The sequence below is a fragment of the Sarcophilus harrisii genome, chromosome 5 (assembly GCF_902635505.1).
Source record: "Sarcophilus harrisii chromosome 5, mSarHar1.11, whole genome shotgun sequence".
Taxonomy (NCBI): Eukaryota; Metazoa; Chordata; class Mammalia; order Dasyuromorphia; family Dasyuridae; genus Sarcophilus; species Sarcophilus harrisii.
In genome coordinates this window covers 190789424-190814489 of record NC_045430.1, presented here as the reverse complement: position 1 = coordinate 190814489, position 25066 = coordinate 190789424, and the positions used below count along the sequence as shown (strand labels likewise).

Genomic DNA, 25066 nt, shown 5'->3' with positions numbered 1-25066 from the left:
CTTATGGACCACACTATGCCAATATTATCCATGGAGTTTTCTTAATAAGAATATTGGAATGGTTTGTCATTTCCTTCTCCATGGATTAAGGCAAACAGAGATTAAATGACTTACCCAGAATCACATAGCTAGTAAGTGTCTAAGACTGCATTTGAAATCAGGTCTTCCTGACTCCAGGTCTACCTCTCTATCCATTCAGCCGCCACATCAGTTCTTAAACAATGATATCCCTTCAGACTCATATAATTTATTTAGCCAATCTTCAGTTGAGATAGGCATCCCCTCTTGTCAATTATTCAATAATCTAAGAATATAGATTTTATATCAATGTGAATCATAAACTACCCGAGGACTGGTACACCAAGTATTCAAAATGACTCCATCAATTAGTGGGAAAAAAAAAACAATCAAATGAAGGTGGCCTAGCTGTACCAGATCTAAAATTGTATTATAAAGCATGTTACCAAAACCATTTGATATTGGCTAAGAAATGGACTAGTTGATCAGTGGAATAGTTGATCAGTGATCAGGACAAAGCAGTCAATAACTTTAATAATCTAGTGTTTGACAAACTCAAAGATGCCAGCTTTTGGGATAAGAACTCACAGTTTGACAAAAATTGCTGGGAAAATTGGAAATTAGCATGGCAGAAACTAGGCATTGACCCACACTTAACATTGTACTCAAAGATAAGTTCAAAATGGGTTCATGACTTAGGCATAAAGAATGAGATTATAAATAAATTAAAAGAACATAGGATAGTTTCCCTCTCAGACCTGTGGAAGAGGAAGGAATTTATGACCAGAGAAGAACTAGAGATCATTAATGATCACAAAATAGAAAAATTTGATTATATCAAATTGAAAAGTTTTTATACAAACAAAACTAATGCAGACAAGATTAGAAGGGAAGCAACAAACTGGGAAAACATTTTCACAATCAAAGGTTCTGATAAAGGCCTCATTTCCAAAATATATAGAGAGCTGAAGAAACCAAGCCATTCTCCAATTGATAAAAGGTCAAAGAATATGAACAGACAATTCTCAGATGAAGAAATTGAAACTATTTCTAGCCATATGAAAAGATTCTCTAAGTCATTATTAATCAGAGAAATGCAAATTAAGACAACTCTAAGATACCACTACACACCTGTCAGATTGGCTAGAATGACAGGGAAAGATAATACAGAATGTTGGAGGGGATGTGGGAAAACAGGGACACTCAAAATGACTCCATCTTTTGTGAAAGAGAGGCTGAATAGTTGCTCTCCATTTCCACAAAATATTAGGAAAGAAATCTCTTTTTCTTGGAAAACTTTAATAGAAAAACAGGTTACTTATCTCTCCTGGATCATGAAACATTCACACAAGACTTGATTTCGTAATCATTTTATAGAGGAGGAAACTAAGGCAAACAGGGTTAGTTGACTTGCTTAGAGTCACACAGCTGTAGTGTCTGAGACCAAATTCAACTCAGGTGTTCCTGACTCCAAGCTAGGCACTCTATCAACTGCATCAACTAACAATCCCCTTTCTATATATTATACTTCTGTATGTCTTTTAAAATGTCTTTTACTTATGTGAGAAAGAGAGACAGAGAGGTGGAGAGAGAGAGAGAGAGAAGAAAGAGAGAGAGAGGGAAAGAGAGAGAGAGAGAGACAGAGACAGAGAGAGAAAAGGAGGGAGAAGAGAAGGGGAGGAAAGAGGGGGGGGAAAGAGAAAGAGGGAGAGAGGGGGTGAAGAGAGAAGGAGGGAATAGAGAGAGGGAGGGGGAAAGAGAGAGGGAGGGAAAAGAGAAAGAGAGAGGGAAGGCGGGAGATGGAGAGACAGAGATATGCCTTAGGAAGAGATTACCAATTGTAAGGCTAAAATGAGGAAGTTGGATCAAATGACTCTAAGATCCTTTCCACATCTAAATCCTTAACCCTCAAGATATAGAAGGAATTCGTATTTCAAATGGAAAACTTCTGTATGAACTCTTTTTTTGGAAGGATATTCCAATTTATAACATTCGGTCTTTCCTTTTGAAAGCAGCACCTAACTACCAATCTATTCAGCCAGCCCTAGCCTAGCATTAAGAGAAATACAAAGGTTTTGCTGTAAGGTGACCCAGCCATCTATTCGGCATCCTTCAGTGCAATTCTCAACCTCCTCTTCCAAATGTAAGGCTCTTACACTGTGTCCTTGTAGGTGGCTGGACTCCTGACATTTTCTGCTATTCTCTCATCATAATCAAAGTCCTCTAATGGTGATGTTCATGTCAAAGGTAATGAGTTTCATACTCTAAGGGAACCATGCATGGGAAGCATGCACGAAAGCCAAAGGTATATACTAATTCATTTGTGGCAAAGCATGATTAAAGAAAGCAAAGTTCATTTAAAGAAAAATAAAAATGATCAAGTATTAACAGAATATTACTTTATTATCCTTATGTGACAGCAATAAAAGAAAAGAAAAAGGAAGTGTTACTAAAGCAATAAGGTTGATATCTGAATTTCAGCAAGTTCTAATGTTGAAACTGGTTGGGGGAGGGATCTTAGACTTCCCAAGAGAAAACTGTGACAGGAAAGACAATTTCTTTTAAAATATATTTAATTGGTGTCTTTTGTCTTTACTTAAGAAATTTTATGGTGGGAGGGAAAGAAATTCTTTTCTGCCCCAATTCATTAAACCTACCTTTTTAACAAAGAATTAAAATTAAGCAACAAATTCTGCCACAAGAATGAACTGCTATCTGATGAAGTATATAACATTATAAACCAATATTCCCTTACCTCTATGCTTAAAGGAGGAAGGCATGCTTTATTATTTGTTAATCATTCTTGGTTTTTCTACCATCCAAGATCCCTTTATAACTTCCTTTGGGCTTATTGGATCAAAGAGTATTTCTTAGGTCAAAAGGTATGCTCTCAAATTTTTTAGGGAGTTTAGGAATTTTCACAACGTTGTTATGAATACTTGGCAAACAGCCATCTTTGTCTTTTAGACTACTACTACCAGCAACAACAAACCCATTTATCATAATAAACAATATTATTGACTTGTTTTACATAATTGTTCTTTTCAGTCTCCAATATCTTTACTTGCCAAAGCAAATGATCTTTTCTTGATGTCCATTCATCTAAAATTCTTCATAGGCCCTGACCTTGGTGATAACCTCTTTTCCTAAATGCTCTTTCCTCTCTGGGTTTGTGTAACAATTTTCTCTCTTGGTCTCCTCTGATTGTTCCTTTTCAATCTGCTTTGCTAGATCATCATCCATGTCACACCCCCTATTTGTACTCCAAGACCCAATCCAGGACCTTCTCTCTCATCTAGACTTTCATTTGCTGATCCATGCGATCACAAAGAGTTAGATAAGACTGATAAACTAAACAACAACCACCTCACAGAGATATATGAAGATCAAATGAATTAATATTTGTAAAGCACTTAGCTCATTATCTGATAGTAAATACTATATAAATACTTACTCTTCTATTCCCATTTCTTCCAAATTTCCCTGTTTTCATCAAGAACATTATCATCTTACCATCTCACACCTCTCAGATTGGCTAAGATTGACAGGAAAAGATAATGATAAATGTTGGAGGGAATGTGGGAAACTAGGACACTAATGCTTTGTTGATGGAATTGTGAAATGATCCAGAGTTCTGGAGAATAATCAGGAATTATGCCCAAATGTCTATAAAATTGTGCATACCCTTTGGTCCAGCAGTACTATTACAGGGTCTGTATCCCAAGGAAATCACAAAGGAGGGAAAAAGGACCTACATGTGCAAAAATGTTTGCAGCAGCTTTTTGTGGTAACAAAGAATTGGAAAAGGAGTGGATGTCCATCAATTGGGGAATGACTGAACAACTATGGTACATGAAGGTAATGGAATATTATTGTTCTATAAAAAATGATGGACAAGCTGATTATAGAAAGGGTCTGGAAAGATGTACATGAACTGATGCTGAGCAAAAGAGCAGAACCAGGAATACATTGTACACAATAACAGCAAGAATGTGTGATGATCAACTATGAAATGCTTGTTTCTTCTAAGTGGTTTAATAATCCAAAGCAATTCCAACAGACAAAATGCTATCTGCATCCAGAAAAAGATCTAAGGAGACTGAATGTAAATCAATACATGATATGTTCACTTCTTTTTTCCATTTTTTCTCTCTCATGGTTTTTCCCTTTTGCTTATGAAAGACTGATGGAAAAAAAGGAACATTATCATCCTTCTAGTTACCCATGTTTACAACTTCAGTGTTATCATAGATTCTTCATCCTTACTGACTCCCTACATAACCAAACAAATCTGATTTCTAACTCCACATTATTTCTAATATTAATCTTCTCTCTATTCAATTGCCCCCACCTTACTTTAGGCTTTTAATGATCTCATCTGGCCTACTAATTGGTCTCCTTTACAAGTATTTATTAAGTGTCTACCATGTGGCAGGCACTGTGCTAAGTGCTTTACAAATATTATCTCATTTGATCCTCACAACAACCCTATGAGGTACGTGCTACTGTTATCCACATTTTACAGTTAAGGAAACTGAGGAAAAAAGGCTAAGTGACTTGGCTAGTGTCACACAATTAGTAAATGTCTAAAGTTAGATTTAATTCATGTCTTCTTAATTCTAGGCCCAGCTGTCTAGTCATAGGCAGCTGCCTAAGAGAAGTGTCTGCATTTTGTCCTAGAGATAATTGGGAGTTCTTGAAGCTTCTTTAACAGAGAAATAAAATAGTCAAACCTGTGCTTTAAGAATATCAATTTGACATAATATGGAAAATGGGATTGGAGAAGGGAGAAGCTGGAAGACAAACCAATTAGAAAGCTATTATAATAGTAAAAACAAGACATAATAAGGACCAGAACTAGGTAGTGATATGAAAGGAACAGGGTTGAGATACATTGTAAGGTAGAATCAAGTCAATTTGACAACTATTTATGGGGAATAGGCAGGAGGGAATGAGGGGAACTAAAGAAGAATAAAGAATTGAATAAGGAACATGGTTCCTTTGACAGATATAAAGACATTAAGGAAGAACAGTAGGTTTGAAGATAGATATACTGAGTTCTGTTTGGGATCTGTAGAGTTTCAGATGTCTATGGGACATGCAGGTAGGGATGCCCACTTGGCAGTTAGCCGAGTTGGAGAAAGAAATAGATGCTGGATATATAGATTAGATTTAGAAGTTATCTGCATGTAGATAATAATGTATGTCAGAATTTGAAATTAATTCTTCTCACCCAGATGGAAGGTTTATTCAGAAAAAGCATTGTGACTATGTTATGGAAAGTATGTTTCATCCACTCAGACTCAGTTTGACTTTAACTGCTGGTCAGCCTCATGAATCAGGGCAAACTCCTTCGCATTCATTTAACCAAAGTGAATCATCCTCAAACTAAAGACAGAAGATTAAGCCATGAGACCAACAACCAGCATTCTAAAAATACAGAAAAACAAAACTGTGCAAATTTAAGGAGAACACTAATGTCTCCCCATTTCTTAGCTTTCAAATCAGAAAAAAAAAAAATTAGAAAAAAAATCAGACCAGATGATCTCTAAGATCCCATCTTGTTTGTAAGGAATTTGTCTAAAAGATAAAACCATATATTAAAACAGACCTGTGTTGGTGTTTGATCAGGGATGCAGTTGATCCTTTCTGACAGGTTTACTGTAGGGCATTCTGGAGTTAAAGTAGTCGAAGAGGTGGATGTGGAAGTCACTGTTGGGGAGGCTGTTGTCGTCCCTGTTGTCTCAGGACTTGAAGTAGTGATAGTTTCTGAACCAACGAGTAAGACAAATGGGGAAAAAAAATACACAAGAAGTCAAAAAAAATTTTCACTCCCACTCTCTTCTTGCTTGCTACTTATTTTTCAGTGGATTAATTCTATGATGACTTGATTTTTACTTTATGATCCTCAGTACTTAAACATTCCATAAATTTAAAATGTCTTAGAATCAACTTTGTGTAGTATATTCAGGAGTGTTGTTTTCACTCTTATTTCTAATTCTCCATGACCCCATTTGGGGTTTTCTTGGCAAAAACACTGGAGTGGTTTTGGCATTTCTTTAATAGATGAGGAAATTGAGGCAAACAGGGTGAAGTGACTTGCCCAGGCTGACACACCTGGTGAGTGTCGGAGGCCCAATTTAAAGCCAGAAAAATAAGTTTTCTTACTTTGGGTCACACACTAGTCACTGGACATCTATCTGCCCAATCAGGAGTCCTGGCTTCCAATCCCAGATCTGGCATGTATCACTTTAATATCTCTAAACTCCTCAACTATGAAATGTGAATAATAAAACCAGTACTACCTTAATCATTGGACTAAGTGCTTTCAAAACCTTAGAGTGCTAAAATAAAATGTGAGGATAGAGGATTGTAGAGTTAGGATTCAAAGGAGCTTTAAAGGCTATTGAGTCCAACTCCCTCATTTTATACATGAGGAAATTGAAGGTAACCAAGATGAAGCTTTCTCAAAAAGTCTATGAGATAGGGTAGATCAGACTAGGCCTAAAGTCATATGATCCCTATTCCCAGAGGTCTGCAGAGCCAGAAGATCAGGCCTTGGACCCCAGGTTGCAGGAAGTCACATTATCTCTAGGCCAAGAGGTCTTTAAAGGTCAGGCCCTAAATCAGCTACAGGAACCCACGGGAAGCAGACAACATTGGGACCATTGGTCAATGATGGTTACTTCCTTTTAGTCTATCCAATGAAAAGATTTGGGTCTTTTGCTGTGTAACCAACTTTACTACTTCCTGCACTGTTGGGTCAAGCACATGTTGGGAGCTGAGATGCTTCTTGGGTGTGTTGGGCCTCTCCCTGCAGGGACTAAATAAATGCTTTCTCTTTATGCCTGAAGAAGTCTCTGATTAGTCAATTGAGGAACAGGGTCTAGCACCCACCCACACAAAGGAATTGAGGTCCTTTAAGTGATTTGCTCAAAGTTCCATTAAGTAGTTGATGTGAATATATGTATGGGGACCAAACGAGATGAGTTGGCAAGAACATCATCATCCTGCATGACCCATCAGCTTTGATACTCTACCTTGTTATCTATCTCTATCCTTCTGGAGGTTGTAGCCATGAACTCCAAAACCTCTAATATGAGAGGGAGATCTTTTCAAAACATCTCATTTCCCACCTGGCTGCAGGACTTTGAAATTTCTCTGATTTCTCTATCAGAAAAGCTCATTACTGGGAAAACTATTCTTAGAAACAATCATTGACAAATTGAATCTAAACAAAAGCAACATGAATTGTGTTTGAAAAGATCCAAAAAGTGTTTCTTCTCAGAGTTAAAAAAAAAAAAACTTTACTTACATTTGTACATGAAGTTTATGTCACCTTAACAATATAATACTCTCATTTAATATTTCAGAAAGAAGGAAAACTTCATCATCCTGAAAAATCCCATCAAATAATGTTTTGTCATCCCCACTTTTGGTCCTTCACCTTATACTTTTCATATTCCCAAATTGTAAACTCTTTTGAGGGCAGAGATAGTCCTTTGTTCTGATTTGTATACCCAGCACTTAGCATAATGCCTATGGGACTGATTTCACTAGTATGTGGAATCCCTTCTACCAATGCAGATCATTACTTCTTCTGCAATTTCTATGTGCCCAGAGTCTCACAGCTAGTAAATGTCTGATGAAGGAGATTACTGAATCTTTTCATTATGTAATTTTCTACAAATTTTCATTTGTAAGCAATAACCTCCATTTGTCTGTTGTCTGTCTCTGTGAGTGGAAAGGTATTATTCCTTTCTAATATCTCTCATTACAAAAGGAGCAAAGAATTTGTCTCCTCCCTTAGACAAAGAGCTACTTGGAACTAACAACTAAGTGAGATTTCTTCCCATTACTTGTCTTGCTCTTTGCCTAAATGATTCTGCTTTCAGGATTGCTCAGTACATGGTATCATTTGACAGTTTCACACTAAGGCTGATGGGATGTTTCAGGATGACAACGTTTTCTTTCTTTCTAAAATATTAAATGAACATATTATATTGTTAAAATGACATAACATTCACGTATGAATGAAAGTAAAATTTTTTTACCAAATTCCCTGAGAAGGAACACTCTTTGGATCTTTTCAAATACAATTCATGTTGTTCTTGTTTAGATTTGATTTGTCAATAATCTGGAAATGGAAGGACCTTAAAGGACATCTTATCTAATTCCTTATTTCACAGACAAGGAAACAGGCCCAGATTTGTTTTGCCTGAGGTCACAGACATATCATTGTCTCAATCTTAATGATACAAATGACTCCACTCTGACATAATGATAAACTCTACATGAGGAAACCAGCTTCCTTGAAAGTAGGTTTGTAGATCTTTCCACTGTGCCACCTAGCTGCCCAAAATAAGAACCCAAACTAAATGAGTTTTAAATATAATATAATTTAAAATTTTCAATTCTTTACTAAAGACGATAACATTCTGCAGAATATTAATAAAAACAATGAAATTTATCAACTTGCTATTAAACTTTTCCCAACTAAAAAGTGTTGGTTTTTTAAAAAATTTGATTTAAACTGCATAATTATAAAGGTTTTCTTCTCAATAATGGTTTCTATATATGACCTTCAACTTCTATTTTTAAACTGATAGAATCTTAGTACTTGAAAAGACCATTTAATTCACATAGCATTTTGTTTTATAAGTCTATAATGTAATTAAAAAGAAGCAGACTGGCATAATGAATACAGCCAATTGGAATCAGGACCACCTGGGTTCCAATCTCATCTCTGTGCTAGACACTCTCCTTCCCCAAATTAACTAATCAGAGACATCTTCAGGAAAAAGAGAAAATATTTATTTTGTCCCTCAGGGAGAGGCCCAAGAACACATGGGAGGCATCTCAACTCCCAACATGTGCTTGACCTGGCAAGCCAGAAATAGTAAAGCTGTTAAATAGCAAAACCCAAGTCTTTTCTTTGGATTGACTAAAAAGGAAATAACCATTATTGGCCAATGGTCACCAGTGTTGTCATCTTCCTGTGGGTCTCATCACTTCCTGAAGTTTACACTTAGGTTTTGATGTCAGAGGCCTCAAGGCCTTGAGATCTTCCTGCAACCTGAACCTAAGGCCCCACTTTTTGGCCCTGCAGACCTCTGGGAATAGGGATCACATAACTTAGGCCTAAGGTCTGACCTATTCCATCTCATAGACTTTTTGAGAAAACTTCACCTGGTCTCATTCAACTCTACTACCTAAAGGCTTAAAATCTCAGTATTCCAGGACATTCTAAGAAAATGAATTGCAGAACCATTGCTATCTATACTGGTGAAGGGAGATTTTTCACTGGGAATTCCCTGCAATCAATGACATTACAGGTCCAGATCCCATCCTACTCCAAAATGCATTTATGTATTTTATGTTATTATAACATTTATTATAACACTGCAGTATTATCTATTATAACTGTTGTTTATTACTGTCTCTTAAAGCACCTAACAAATACAAAGCAGACCCCATTCCCCCACCCTCTATTAGAGGGTCAGATCATTATCTAAGCCTTGAATCTCTGCCATTACCTAGATCAATGATATGTATACAGCAGGTATCTACTAAATGTATCTGATTTTGAATTTTATCTTCTGCCCATTATTGTATTCTATCCACCAACTATACCCTTTCTCCTATTCAACTACTTCACAAATATGTGCCATACATCATAAAAGAACAGTCTGAAAGAATGTGAATAACTTAGCACGATCCAATCTCAGTATTAGACAAGTAATACCTTTTCCTCACATGCATATATCTAAAAGATAATATATTTAGGTAAGGGACACCCCTTCTATTTTGTAAGTGTAAATGTTGATTAAATACATTATTTATGTGATCATTTATTCTTTTTCCTATGAATAGTCTTTATTATTGTCATTAATGCTATCAGTTAAATTCAACAAACATTTAACAAGCCAATAGCCAAAATGTCATAGGAGGATACAAAAGAAATGCGATATGGAACCATTAAGTTTGCAATGTAGCAAGTACTTCACAAATTAATTTGACCAGGGGACACTTTGAGACAGGTAATATTCTACCATACTAAAATGATGCATGGGATAGTTTGGGAACAATAACTCCCCCATGGATAAAAGGAAAAAAATTTTAATGCTAGAAAAAGGAAACTAAGTGTGTTTTCATACCTCCAGAATGTCATATAAAATGTTTTTGACACAGTTTCACATTAATATATCAAAAGAGAAAATATTTCTTAGCAATAATATTTTTACACCTCTCTTATATTCATATTTCATGGGAAGACCAAGATTCTGGAATTAGGGATCACTCCTCTGGAAAATACAAGGAAGATAATTCCTACTCTAGAAAAGATCATCTGTCAATAAAAAGTTATTATAATAAAAAAAAATAAATTAAAATTAAAATTAAAAAAAAAAAAGAAAAGATCGTGCCATAATAGGTGAGTATGGAGCAAAAACACCAAAATTCTTTGTCTTGTTACCTTTCACTCCTGAAGTATTTGTAGCTAAAAGCACAATCAGGGCAATAGAGATGATGAACAATCCCAGTAACAGAACACTAAGGATTATCTCCAATCTGCTAAAAGTCTTCTTCGCCATCTAAACAGGAAGGAGAAAGAAATTAGAGTTTTTGATACTATAAGGATCTGTAACAGATGAAGAATTATGAATCTTTTGTTAAGTACATAGTAGAAAGGATTCTTGCTTAATATATGTGATAGCCACGGAAATTTTAAAGGCCCTTTCCAGTTCTGAGGTTCTGTGATTCTAAGCATCTATATTACAGGTGAGAAATAGCTAATAAAAACTTAACCACTATTTTAAGTGTTTGCTTTTTAAAAGACAATAGACATTATGGTTACATTTTAACTGAAATGGTCAACGTATACATTCTTACATTGAAATATTTCTATTCATGAGCACAGCCTAAAAGCAGTTTTAAAAAACTGCCCAAAGAGCCAACAATTAGAATAATATCTAAGTGACAGAAAAGATATTGAATTATTTGGAACACATGAATTATCAACTTTATGGTCCTCATTGTTTCTAAATTGACTCCAAGCCCAGAGCTTTATCTCCCAGGACACTTACCTGCCCTTATCCCCATATTCTGTCACTGTACTAATCACCACAACCTGAAAATGAGGATCATTGTCACAAGGAACCCTTTTCATTGACCATAGCTCTGAAAATTATGAAACTCTAGACTGCTAAGTGTTAAGGACCACACCCAAGTGTGAAGGGGCACATGGATTCTCCAAGGACCTCCACATCTATGAATCCACTATGCTCGTGGATTGGGAATGAAATAAATTGGAGGCAAGAGGGAAGAGGTCAAAGAATGCAACTGCGTCTTAGTTTCCTTGTAGCATTATCATTCTCTCATATGAAGGGATCTATTCTGCTGGTCAGAATTAGACCACTAGCAGCTACTACCAAGTGGCTTCCATAACAGCTAAGTGTCCCAATGGGGATGGGTCACATAAGGCTTCAATTCAGGGAGACCTAAGTTCAAATCTAAACTTAGACACTATAGTCTGTGTGATAAACTGTTTGATCCTAAATAAGTTACTTAACCCTGTTTATCTCAGTTTCCTCATCTGTAAAACAAGCTGGGTAAGGAAATGACAAACCATTCAGTATCTTTGCCAAGAAAACCCCAAATGGGGCCAAACAGAGTCAAATAGGACTAGGTGATAATAACAAACACTAAGTCACCACCCATCAGCTTATCATAAAGTCCAAGACACACTGACACCAAGTCACTCAAAGACATTTCTCTTTTCCTTCCCAAGATTTGCCCACGTTACCAGAATATTTAATCAATGCTTCCTTCATTTTGATCTTCCTCCTTTGCCCATTTCTTTAAAAATGAAAAAAAAAAAAAAAAGGTATTCTCAAGAAAACATAATCCTAGGCAATGTTTTGACTTGTTTATTAAACATTAGCTTAAAATGTATACTTTGGCCATTGCAGTTAAAATGTAACTATACTTTTTTGGTAATGTTTAATATCTTTTAAAAGGGAACACTTAAAATATGGGGGAAAAAACTCATTATGACTTAGCTACCCTGTGATTAACTTTCACTTCCTTAATCTCATTCTATCTTCCACAAAACTGTGCTCCACTTAACCACAGAGATAAAATGTGATCAAATGAGCTTTCAATCTATGACCTCCCCAAATTCACATAGAAACTTAATAAGAAACTTAGCAACCAAGTTTCTTATCTCCCAGTTATTTAGATACTTAAATGCTTTGTAAAACTATTTTTACTAATCTAATTCCCCCACAAGTCTCCAATTTATAGCATTTCACACACATGCACACAATCAATCAATTAACAAATTAAGCATCCACAATTTACTAGGCACCTTGTATCTCTATCTAGGTTAGAAACACAAGTATAGAAAGAAAAAGAAAGGGAGGGAGGGAGGAAGAGAGGGAGAAAAGAATAGAGGGAAGAAAGGTGGTTTGGTTATAGATAACTGAAATCATACTTTTTTGATGTGTTTAGTTAGTTTTGAGGAAGCTTTATTTTGTTCCCTCTTTTTAATTTTATATTTTATAACATGACAAATACTTGTAAATGTATCTGATACAAAAACAAATATCAATTTATTTTTAAAGGAAAAAAAATCTGACCTCTGGGTTATTATGAACATCAAATTCAATTAATTCATTAAAAACTTTAATAATAAAACACTATAAAATGAATGAATGTGTTCATTACTATATTATCATATATGGTATTTATTACTTAATGACAGCTCTTGAACCAATCCAGAATAAGAGATTGAAAGTGGAGAAATATATTGCTCTAGGTCAGAGATCATAAATTTAGAGAATGAGACCTTAAACGGCATCTAGGCCAGCCTCCTTACTTTACATAACATATGATTTTTACAAATGTTGAAACTATTATAAGGATGAAATGAAAAAATGAAACCTGAGGCTCACAGTGCTTGTTATTGGCTCATGGCCTTTTATTTTTCTTTACCACCTTCTCCAGGAACAAAGCTAAGGAAACCAACTGAAAGAAGTGTCGATAGGTTGTTGTTTGTTCAGTCACTTTCTGACTCTTTGCAACCCCATTTGGGATTTTCTTAGCAGAGATACTGGAGTTTGCTATTTCCTTCTCCAGCTCATTTTATAGATGATGACACTAAAGTAAAGAAAGTCATACAGCTAATAGCTGTATGTGTCTGAGGTGTAAGTGTAATGTGTATGAGCTGTAAGTGTCTGAGGCCAGATTTGAACTAAGGTTTTACCGACTCCAGGCTTAGCACTCAAACTAGCATCATCTAGTTGTCCCTTAATAGAATTATCATTTTAGTATCTTCAAGCCTGAGAACACAAAACCACTCTCTTATCTTTTCTAGTTTATCTGAAAAATATCAGGAATAGAGAGACTTTTATGATTTATTTATCAATTCAAGTGTTGTCAAGTTGGTTTAGTCGTGATCAAAATATATTCCGGGTTCAAAGAAGTATGTCCATTTATTAGTACAGTAAAATCATAGATTTAGCCTACAACCGCATCTTAACGGTCATCCAGGCTAACTTCTCATTTTATAGATGAAGTAGAGAGATTGTGATTTAACCAAGATCTATATGATATCTATATGATATATACTATATACTATATATACTATATATTATACTATATGTATAATATCAGAGCCAGTAATATGACCCATGTCTGCTAATCTAACTAAAGAAAAACTCTTTCCCAATTTACCACAACAAAACAAATGTTACAGTGAAGATACAAATGCCAGGATATGGTCAGTTCTGCAGGACCACAGACTCAAAATAAATTGACCTTAAAGAGCAGTGCCCTCAGCACATATAGCAAGACAGATCTTTGTATATGCTGAGCCAGAGAAGGATGTATATACCATTTGGAACTCAGAACCTATAGGTAGGTGGTGGTGTAGCAGATAGAGCTGGATTTAGAATCAGAAAGACTCCTCTTCCTGAGTTCAAATCTGGTCTGATACACTTACTAGCCATATTGATGCGGGAAAGATTCCAATCTTTGATTCCCAACCCCCCTAGCTAATGTAAATTACCCTTTGACTCACAAATCCTGGTCCTTTTGAATTCCAATAGAAGGTCCGGACCTGTCCCAGCCCCACCCGGATCTGAGCCAACTTTGGGGCTACACCCCAAAGCCCCTCGAGCTAAGTCTCACTGGGAACCCCTCTTTGCAGAGATTCCAAACATGGTCGCCATGTGAGGACCCTCTGCCCACTGGACCCTCTGTCCAGTGCCCTCCTTATCTCTACCTTCACCTATCTCCTACTCCAAAACTCAATAATAAACCTCTTTTATCAATCTAGGTCTCGGGCTAATAAATGCTTTTATTGGGAATTCCGTGCCGCTATTAGACCTCATATACCACCGTATCCTTGCGCCGAATCCAAGGGGGTTGCAGGGGAGCTCTGTTTGACTTCCTGTACCCCAAACCTGCCACTAGACCTTAACTAAACCCTAATTGCACTTAGGTACCCCAAATCTAGACCACATGTGGTCTACACCTCAACATTTGGTTCCTGACCTCAACAATATGACTTTAATTGAGCATTTTTATCACAAGGAAAGTATTTATATAATTTTGGGAGATTGTTCTATTGATAATTGCCTTTTACCATATCATTACATTGCAAATTAATTACTTCCAACTGAAAGTTATGCAGAAATTCCCCCATTGCATGGTTAAATGAATTTTGAACTATGGAGATTTCTTTTGTATTTGCATCCAAGTCTGGAAAACACTGCTGGGACTATAGTCCAAAGAAAATGTATCTGCTGCAAATGTTTATGGGAATAGAGATCTTACTTCTAATTTTAACTCTTTTCAGCACTGGAAGCCTAAAATTGAGATTCAAACTCCAGTAGCTGTCATGGAGTTGACTATTGCAGGATAAGTTTCACACATAAGGACTGTTTTGTCTTCTAACTTTAGATTAAGCTCATTAAGATACATTACTAAGTCTGTAGCAGAATCTAGTTTCAAAAGCCACTCGGTATGCAGTAGGCTATAAGTGATTCTTTTCATTCAGAAAAATTTCTGAATGAAATCCAGGAGCTTGAAAAAATTATAAAACTTTTTCCCTCTTTTCTTGTTTTGACATGATGGGAATGCACTGGTAATAATTTTTTAAGTCCATACATGGTAAAAAGCTGTACATACATGGCACTCAAAACCCAGTCAAGTTATAATTTATCCCTGAGATCTGTAGTGCTTCAAGAACTAAAAGAAACTATGTGAATGTCAGATAAGTTGTTTCAACTCTGCTATTGTATGAAAATATCCATAGATGATATGAAATGAATGAGCATTATGATGTTCTAATAGCATTCTATTTTAAATTATAAAAGCCATTCTTATCTTACAGGTCATATAAAAACGGGCACAAACAAACAAAATTAAACATCCAGTCCTTAAGCCTTTACAACTAAGAAAACTGAGGTATAGAGAGAATTTATATTATCTAAAAGACTAAGTTGTCCAAGGTCATCTGGCTAGCAATTTACAAAGACAGAGCTAGAACACTTGGGGTTCTGACTCCAAGACTAGAATGCTCTCCACAATATTCTACTTTTTTTTAATCTTCTGGAATTGGAAGGGCTATTAGAATCATCTATTTTATTCATTAATAATAAAAATTCAAATAATAATTGAAAATGGGGGGAGCTTTGGATAAAGGTTGGATTCTCAGAAGTTCTAGACGGAATAAAACTACTCCTTTTCCCCCTTACTTACTACACTTCTTTCCCACACATAGGTGGATTAGTGGCCAACTATGCAAGGCAAAAAAGATAAAAATGAAACACTCCCTATGCTCAAATAGCTTACATTCTTCCCTGAAGGATGATGCTTTGTCTTGCAATAAAGGGAGAAAAAAATAGGGATAGAAATGGATCTGCTATTTCATTGCAGTAGGGAACTCCTGTATTTCCTAAAAATACAAGATTATTGTGAAAAAAGAAAAGCTCTCATATAGTAAGAAACTGAGGCAGATTTAAAAGAAGCCAGTTGTCCTTACACATAGATCTAATGTTGGAAGGGACTTCAGAAGCCTTGTAGTCCATCCCTTTTCAGATGACAAAATTCATCTCGGAATAAATGACAATAAATGTAGATCCAGCACTTTTGTCTGTACCAACTACTGGGCTTCCTCTCAGGATGAGCAGACCCCTCAGAACACTTCTTTAAAAGTTACTATGAATGTTATTTAGTACTTAAGTGCTCTATAAAACTCTTTTATCAATATAATTCACCTACAAGTCTTCAATTTATAGCATTTCACACACAGGCACACAATCAATTAACAAATTAAGCATCCACAATTTACTAGGCACCTTTTATCTCTATCTAGGCTAGAGAAAAAAGTATAGAAAGAAAAAGAAAGGGAGGGAGGAAGAGAGGGAGGAAAGAATGGAACTTTTTTTTTATTTGTTTGTTTTCCCTAATAAACTAGTAAAGTACAAAGAAAAACAAATATTTGAAAAACACAACCTCTTGCACCTACCTCAAGACATTCCTTCCCTTTTCTCCTGAAAGCTTTTGGAGTAAAGACAAAAGAATAGCAGAGCTTATAAAACAGCCCTGAACATTGGGGATGCAGCAAAGTGACTGGAAGGTAAACCTTTAATCAGAGAAAATGCAAATTGAAAAAACTGGGATTGCTTTGCTCCAATCAAGGGCAAGATATCTAGGTAATTAGTAATTATTATCCCTGATAGTAACACTCACCTAACTAAATACAACATACACACACACACACACTCATACAAATAAATACACACACACAAATATACACACACACACACTATCTTCCACCCTGAATTTAAGAGCAAAAAGTTTCCTTAGAAATTCCATCCTTTTAGGTGTGAACTGATCCAATAAATCTGGAAAGCAGTTTGGAACTATGCTCAAAGGGCTATAAAACTGTGCATATCCTAGATCGAGCAGTGCCACTATTGGATCTATATCCCAAAGAGATCATAAAAGAAGGAAGTATTTGTGCAAAAATGTATGTAGCAGCTCTTTTCGTAGTGGCAAAGAATTGGAAAAGGAGTGGATGCCCATCAGCCATCAGAAAATGATTGAGTAACTTAAGGTATATAAAAATAATGGAATATTATTGTTCTATAAAAAAATGTTGAGCAATCAGAAAAGTCTAGAAAGTTTTATATGAACTGATACTGAATAAAACAAGCAGAATCAGGAAAATATTGTTCACAAGACCAAGATTATATGATGATCAACTATTTTAAACTTGGTTCTTCTCAGCAATTCAATGACCCAAGGCAATCCCAATAAACTTTGGATGGAAAACACTATCTGCATCCAGAGAGACTGAATGTGAATCAATGCACACTATTTTCACCTCTTTTTTCTTTTTTTTACTTTTGCATGATTTTTCCCTTTTATTCTGATTTTTCTCTCCCAACATGACTTATATGGAAATATGTAAAAAAATGAATGTACCTGTATAACCTGAAAAATTATTAAATTTTAAAAATTCTGTCCTTTTATTTCTTTCACTTGTATGTTTTGATAGTCACAAGTTACTAATACCCATTACTTCTGAATTAAAGAGAAAGTTATCTGTAGTACAAAGATAGAGAATTTATCTGGAAATGTTCCTGGAGACAGAGGTCACAAATTTTTCACATGAATCTCAGCCCACAAATATTAACTCATCTTATCTTCACAACAACCCTGGGAAGTTGGCACTGTGATTATCATTCTCATTTTATAGCTGAGGAAATTTGAGTTTCAGTTCAGTGAGTACAGTTTTCAACTCTTCACCTGGCAATTATCTAAGGAGGCACTGAACTTGGATCTGGATACTAGGTGTCTATTTTTATATCGTCTCCAGAAATAAATTATAATTGTCATCATAATAACACCTTACATTTATATGAGACATTTAATTCTCACAATCCTTTTCAGGGGCTTAAAAATTATCACCTCCATTTTATGACTCCTAAGACACATTAAGGTTTAAAAATCATATAACTGTGTGGTTCAGATACCATTTAATAAAAAAAGCTGGAGAGATCTCTAGAAGTAAAGCAAAGTTTATTATATGTTCACGCGAGAATCAGGCATCCCACCCATCGAGCAGACAATCTAAGAGAAAAGGCACCATAGGGGGCAGGGTCAACATTTTTAATCCCTAACGCAAATACCCCTTTCCACCACTGACTGTCATCCTTAATGGCTGAGAATCTTACATTCTAAACTCGGGAACTACCCAAGAAATAATATAAGTACATAGTTGCCCATATTTAACTGAAATAGGGAGGATAACAAGAAGGGGACTTAAGTATGCCCTCAGGAGGATAGCAGGGAGGGGGCTTAAGTATGCCCTTGACTTAATGCTTAAAGTCCTTCAGGCCTACTCAAACTTTGAAATAAATGAAGCCTTACTCGATTTTCACAACTGTCTTGAAAGATCTCATCTCATCTCGTTCATAACGAACTTCAGAACCTCAGTCTCCAGTCTTCTAATTGATGGACCATTTTTGATTAATCAATTGATCAACCAGCATTTATTAATCAACTACCAGGTTCTAGGGATTGTGGTAAGCACTAAGAACAGAATACTCTTGTAACAAATATGCAATCGTGCAAAACGAATTTCCACTTTGACCTTTTCCAAAAATGTGTCTCTCATTTTCTGCACCTCAAGCCCATCATCTCACTGTCAGGAGGTGGGAACTGAATTTTATCCTTGGCTCTCTGGAATTGTAATTGGTCATTGCATCAATCAGTTCTTTCAAAGTTGTTTTTCTTTACAATATTGCTTTACAATATTTTCTTTACACTATTTATCATATAAATTATTCTCCTGGTCCCATTTACTTCACTTTTCATCATTTCATAAAAGTCATCCAATGTTTGTCTGAAAACCTCTCTTTTATCAGCTCTTTTGGTATAGTATCATCTTCTATAATATTATTCTCTAACATTCATATCCATAATTTTTATGTAACTCTTGTCCTGCCCTTTATTTTTTTTATTATAGCTTTTAATTTTCTTTTTTTTTTTTTTATTTAATAGCCTTTATTTACAGGATATATACATGGGTAACTTTACAGCATTAACAATTGCCAAACCTCTTGTTCCAATTTTTCACCTCTTACCCCCCCACCCCCCTCCCCTAGATGGCAGGATGACCAGTAGATGTTAAATATATTAAAATATAAATTAGATACACAATAAGTATACATGACCAAACCGTTATTTTGCTGTACAAAAAGAATCAGACTCTGAAATATTGTACAATTCGCTTGTGAAGGAAATCAAAAATGCAGGTGTACATAAATATAGGGATTGGGAATTCAATGTAATGGTTTTTAGTCATCTCCCAGAGTTCTTTTTCTGGGCATAGCTGGTTCAGTTCATTACTGCTCCATTGGAAATGATTTGGTTGATCTCGTTGCTGAGGATGGCCAGGTCCATCAGAACTGGTCATCATATAGTATTGTTGTTGAAGTATATAATGATCTCCTGGTCCTGCTCATTTCACTCAGCATCAGTTCGTGTAAGTCTCTCCAGGCCTTTCTGAAATCATCCTGTTGGTCATTTCTTACAGAACAGTAATATTCCATAATATTCATATACCACAATTTATTCAGCCATTCTCCAACTGATGGGCATCCATTCAGTTTCCAGTTTTTAGCCACTACAAAAAGGGCTGCCACAAACATTCGTGCACATACAGGTCCCTTTCCCTTCTTTATAATCTCTTTGGGATATAATCCCAGTAGTAACACTGCTGGATCAAAGGGTATGCACAGTTTGATAACTTTTTGAGCATAGTTCCAAACTACTCTCCAAAATGGTTGGATTCGTTCACAACTCCACCAACAATGCATCAATGTCCCAGTTTTCCCGCATCCCCTCCAACAATCATCATTATTTTTTCCTGTCATCTTAGCCAATCTGACAGGTGTGTAGTGGTATCTTAGAGTTGTCTTAATTTGCATTTCTCTGATTAATATAGCTTTTAATTTTCAAAACATATGCATGGATAATTTTTCATTGCCCCTTGCAAAACCTTGTGTTCCAAATTTTTCCTTTCCTTTCCCTGACTCCCCCCTCTCATGGCAAGTAATCCAATATGTTTTAAACATGTTAAAAAAAAAAGATATATGTTAAATCCAATATATGTATATATATTTATACAATTATAGTACTACACAAGAAAAATCAGATCAAAAAGGGAAAAAAATTAGAAAGAAAACAACATGCAAGCAAACCACAAAAAGAGTGAAAATGCTGTGTTGTGTTCCACATTCAGTTCCCACAGTCCTCTCTCTGGGTGAAGATGGCTCTCTTCATCACAAGATCATTGGAACTGGTCTCAATAATCTCATTGTAGAAAAGAGCCACTTCCATCAGAATTGATCATCATGTTATCTTGTTATTGCCCAGTACAATGAATGACCTCCTGGTTCTGCTCACTTCACTCAGCATCAGTTCATGTAAGTCTCTCCAGGCCTCTCTGGAATCATCCTGCTGATCATTTCTTACAGAACAATAATATTCCATAACATTCCTATACCATAATTTATACAGCCAGTCTCCAACTGATGGGCATCCACTCAGTTTCCACTGCCCCTTCATTTTCAAATGAGAAAAATTACGTCCAGAAAGGTAAAATTACTTGCCCAGTATCACATAGGCATTAAATAGAGATTCAAATTTTCTGATTCCAAATTCAGTGTGCTTTCTATTATATTAATTCATACTGTCTTCTTGCTGTTGTCCATATAGTCTTCATTCTTCAAAATCCATCTTTCCATCTTTTTCAAAAATCTCTATTACTCTAGCCTATAATTTGCCAATTCTCATTTTTCTCTAATTGCTTAAAATATCTTAATTAGCTGCCCAGTAAGATATTAAACTTGCTTGAACTCAAGGACAATGTCTTAAACTTCAAAATTCTCTATTCTTCCTTGTATACTGCTTTGCTGTTGAGTAGTTTCAGTCACATCTGACTATTCATGACCCTATTTGGGATTTTCTTAGCAAAGACATTGGAATGATTTGCCTTTTTTTTTTTCTCTTTCACAGATAAGGAAACTGAGGCAAATAAGGTTAAGTGATTTACCAGGGGTCACACAGCTAGTGTCACCTAGCTGTCTTGTATACTGCTAGGAAGTCAAATCAAATCAAATCACTGGGTCTGCTCTCCTCCCTCTCATGAACTCAAAAGTATTTAAATCACTAATATGAACGTAGAACTGAATGCTCTACTTAATGCAGCAAAGATGGTTTGCTGATCGCTTTAGTTTTGATTAAAAGAGATTCCAATGGTGAAACTGTATTAACTAAGTAGGTAATGAAATGTCCTTTCTTAGGAGTTCCTCCAAATTCTTTTGAGATTGAATGAATTGATTTCTCTTGAAACCACAGACCCGGACTTCTCTTCCTCTGTACTACTTCTTGGCACCTTACTCTCCATCTCATCCAATTAGATTCAGTAACAAGGCTGTCCTGGTCTGCCCCTCCTAGGTTCATTTATATATGTATTTATTTAGATTTTTTTTTGGACTAGGTGAAAGAGAAGATTCTTTGCCTCAGTTTCTGCCTAGATTAACCCCTGAATGGGTGTGATTTACTGGACTCAAACTGAGATCTGTTGAAGACCTAAGCTTTGAAAGGTCAAGGTCTCCCATTTCATTTCACTTCATCCAAGGTAATCTCTGGTAGTCATTGGATCATAAAGAAGGGAATACAAGTACAAGAAGAAACTTGAGTTCTATCAGGGAGGCAAGATAGAGATTAGAGAGTTTTTAATATTTTATCTGAAAGGGAGAGATTGTGCCGGGCGGGGGGGGGGGGGGGGGGGGGGGGGGGGGGTGGACCACGCTGCCCCCAGGGCTGATGGCCAAAGCATCTAACCTTGAATGTCAAATACAAAGATTCTTTTATAGGGTAACAAGAATGATGACATAATGGGGAGAGGCACCTAATATTCCATTTAATTGGGATGGGAAGAGGCACCTGATATTCTAAAATATAAAACCTTTCTCCTATCAAACATTCTGATGATGTCTAAGATAGAAGGTCTTTCTCCTTTCTGGATCATGTGATTAGGAGGAAAGGGTAGTATTGCAGGATTGAACAGAACAATTAGGAACTGAAGCTGAACAATTTAGGGAAACTGTGGCACAACAAGATAACATGTACACATATAAGAACAGACAAAATAAATACAAAGTAAATTCAGGAAGTTGAAGGGAAATACAGATGGTAAGAAATAGAGGTGAAAAAGGGATATATTCCTGGTCCCTGACTCATTATCGCAATTTCTCAATAAAAAGGCCATGAAAGTCCAGCAAACAGCATCATAAATTTAAATTTCAAAATTCAAAACAAAATATTGTCAAGCAAATTCAAATTCAAAATCTCTGGAAATGCCATCACCAAGCATTTTTCATTTCATTTGCACTAAATCCTAAGAAATTAAGCTAGCTTAATTACATCAGCAACAAATCCCAAAAGGAACTGCTTTCTCAGGCAACTGAGAAGTGTTTCAATTTGTTTCTATATCTCTGATATGTTGCATAGAGTAAATCTCTGTGATCATATCTTTTTCTCGCATTAGATTGTGACTTCCTTGAAAACAGGGACAGTTTCATTTTTGCCTTTGTATTCCAAATTATGCATTTAATAAATTTATGATGAGCTAGAATGATTTAATGGATCAAGATAAATCTAAAGAAGGTTCTCTAGCAAACTACTCCTGTCCCTGAAGGACAGGGAGTCTCTTGTTGTGCCACAGTTCCCTTTTGATGTCCAGACCTAGTTTCCCCATTGTCCTATTTAGTTATTCTCCCTCAGGTTATAACATTTCCCTCTTAATGTTTGATGAGATAAAGGTTGTCAGTTGCTCTGCCCCAAAATCCCAGGCTATAATCATTCCCTCTTAAATGGTTGATGAGATAAAGATTTTATATCTTAAGTTATAGACATTCCTTCTTAATGTTTGACAGGATAAAGGTTTATCCATTTTAGATGTCATTAGGCATTAGTAACCTCCTTCCATTGTGTCATCCTAGGTGCCTACTCCCCATTAGGTTATCCCCATCCAGGTACCTCCCCATTATGTCATTGTTCTTGTTATTCTATAAAAAAGTTTGCTCTGTGATACTTAGTGCTGGACTCTTTGAGATGATAGTCTCATCCAGCCCTGGGACCAACATGGATCCATTGGTCCCAGTATTTCTCTCCATTTAATAAACTATTGAATTAGTCTCTAATCTCTGTCTTGCTCAGTTTCTCCCACATTACACTCTATGTTATAGCTCTTCCCTCCACCCCTTCCATACTCCTTAAAATATTTTTACCTCTAACCCAAATTTCCACCGTCTCCACATCAAGCAAACTTTTGTGATTGCTTTTTACCTTGAGTTACCTTTTTTTTTCTTTCTCCTTGCCAGCAATGATCCCTTTATTTACCCCATAGGATGTCCCAGTAGGAAAGAAGACCATGCCAGATCTAGAACTAAAATAATTTTAGGTAACTAAACTGTTCAGTGGTACATAATAGCAGAAGTGGCCCACACTTAACATTACAGTATTTCCTTTTGTTAAGTAATATCCCTCCATTGAATGATTTACAACAAACATATTTCTTCTCCACCCTTCCCCTCATATGCAGATGGGAAATTGTGTGCCCATGAAGTCATATTTTTTAGCCCTCAGATAAGTTAGAGGTCATATGAATAATAGATATTTGAACAGAAATAAATTCACTTTGGGATTTATTGTCTCTGGCAAAGGATTGTATAGCTTCTACTTGACTCCCTTAATTTGAAAATCACTGAAAACTGAAATAGTTCTGAGATAGATACAAAGATATCCCCATGAGATACCTAATATTGTTAGGGATCTCCCTTTATAGCGAGCCAAGACCTCCTTTTTCTGCAACTTTGACCCACTTCCACTTCTATTTTCTGGAGTAAAGAAATGTTTAATCCCATTTCAAATATGTAGGAAATATTTGAAGACCTCTCATGTCTCTTATTAAATCTTTTCTGGTTAAACCTCTACAGTTTCTTAAATTTGGACTTATCTGACATTTTTTCCATTCTTATCCTAACACCATCCTCCTCTGAATGGACAGTAGTTTCTGCTATAATTCAAATTATGTGGTCCTATGTGTTATGTAAAACGAAGCAATAAAATACCCAGGGAAAATGGGATTAAAGACGTTATAATAAAAAGTGTCATCTCTGATGCATTAAAAAAAAAAAAATTGGACCTAACGAAATGGTAGCACAGTTTTATACATGTTAAGTGGTTAAATACATAAATACTAAAATAAATAGTGGCCATGCCCAAAGGCTGTGGGCTGCTGTTCAGTCTGCCCTATGGTTCCCACAGGACCCAGACAGACAGAGGTGAGAAGTTTAAGAAGGGAGGTTAGGACCTCAATGGACTGCAACTCCCAGATAGATCAAGAGGGAGTGAGGGTAGTGGCAGACTGTCCCTCCTCTGACCAGAGCTCCTACCATACCACAAAATATATCATAAATATGGCATTTTTCCTTGAAAAAGATCTAAACTTTGCTTGTGCAGGTGAGTGTCAGATGGGTTTGTTGTGTCAAAGTTCCCTTTAAATGTCATGACCTAGTTTCTCCAGTTGTCCTATTTAGTTATTCTGCCTCAGATTATAACCTTTACCTTTTAATGTTTGATGAGCTAAAGGTCTACCTCAGTTGCTCTGCCCCAAAACCCCAGGCTATAATCATTCCCTCTTAAATTCCCCCTTAAATTCCCTTACAAATGCAGAGATTCAAAGGAAAATAAACTTTTTCTAAGACATGATGAAATGAAAGTTTTATATCTTTAGGTTATAGACATTCCTTCTTAATGTTTGACAGGATAAAGGTTTATCCATTTTAGATGTCATTAGAATATCAGTAACCTCCCTCCATTGTGTCATCCTAGGGGCCTCCCCCACCATTAGGTTATCCCCATCCAGGTACCTCCCCCATTATGTCATTGTTCTTGTTAT

At 36.0% G+C, this 25066-nt stretch overlaps 1 protein-coding gene across 2 annotated transcripts in view; it reads right to left on the bottom strand.

The window, feature by feature from the left end:
* The window catches only part of MGAM (maltase-glucoamylase), a 153501-nt gene extending 129936 nt beyond the window's left edge, over window positions 1-23565 (bottom strand). The window contains exons 1-3 of one of the 2 annotated variants that reach the window (XM_031939231.1): window positions 23452-23565; window positions 10493-10610; window positions 5630-5787 (exon numbers count right to left, since the gene is read on the bottom strand). In XM_031939231.1, the coding sequence (XP_031795091.1) occupies window positions 5630-5787; window positions 10493-10610 (276 nt within the window). In that variant the 5' untranslated portion in view covers window positions 23452-23565. The remainder of the gene's footprint in view (window positions 1-5629; window positions 5788-10492; window positions 10611-23451) is intronic. The other variant, XM_031939230.1, reaches the window with a different exon arrangement.
* Between the last annotated feature and the right edge of the window lie 1501 nt (window positions 23566-25066).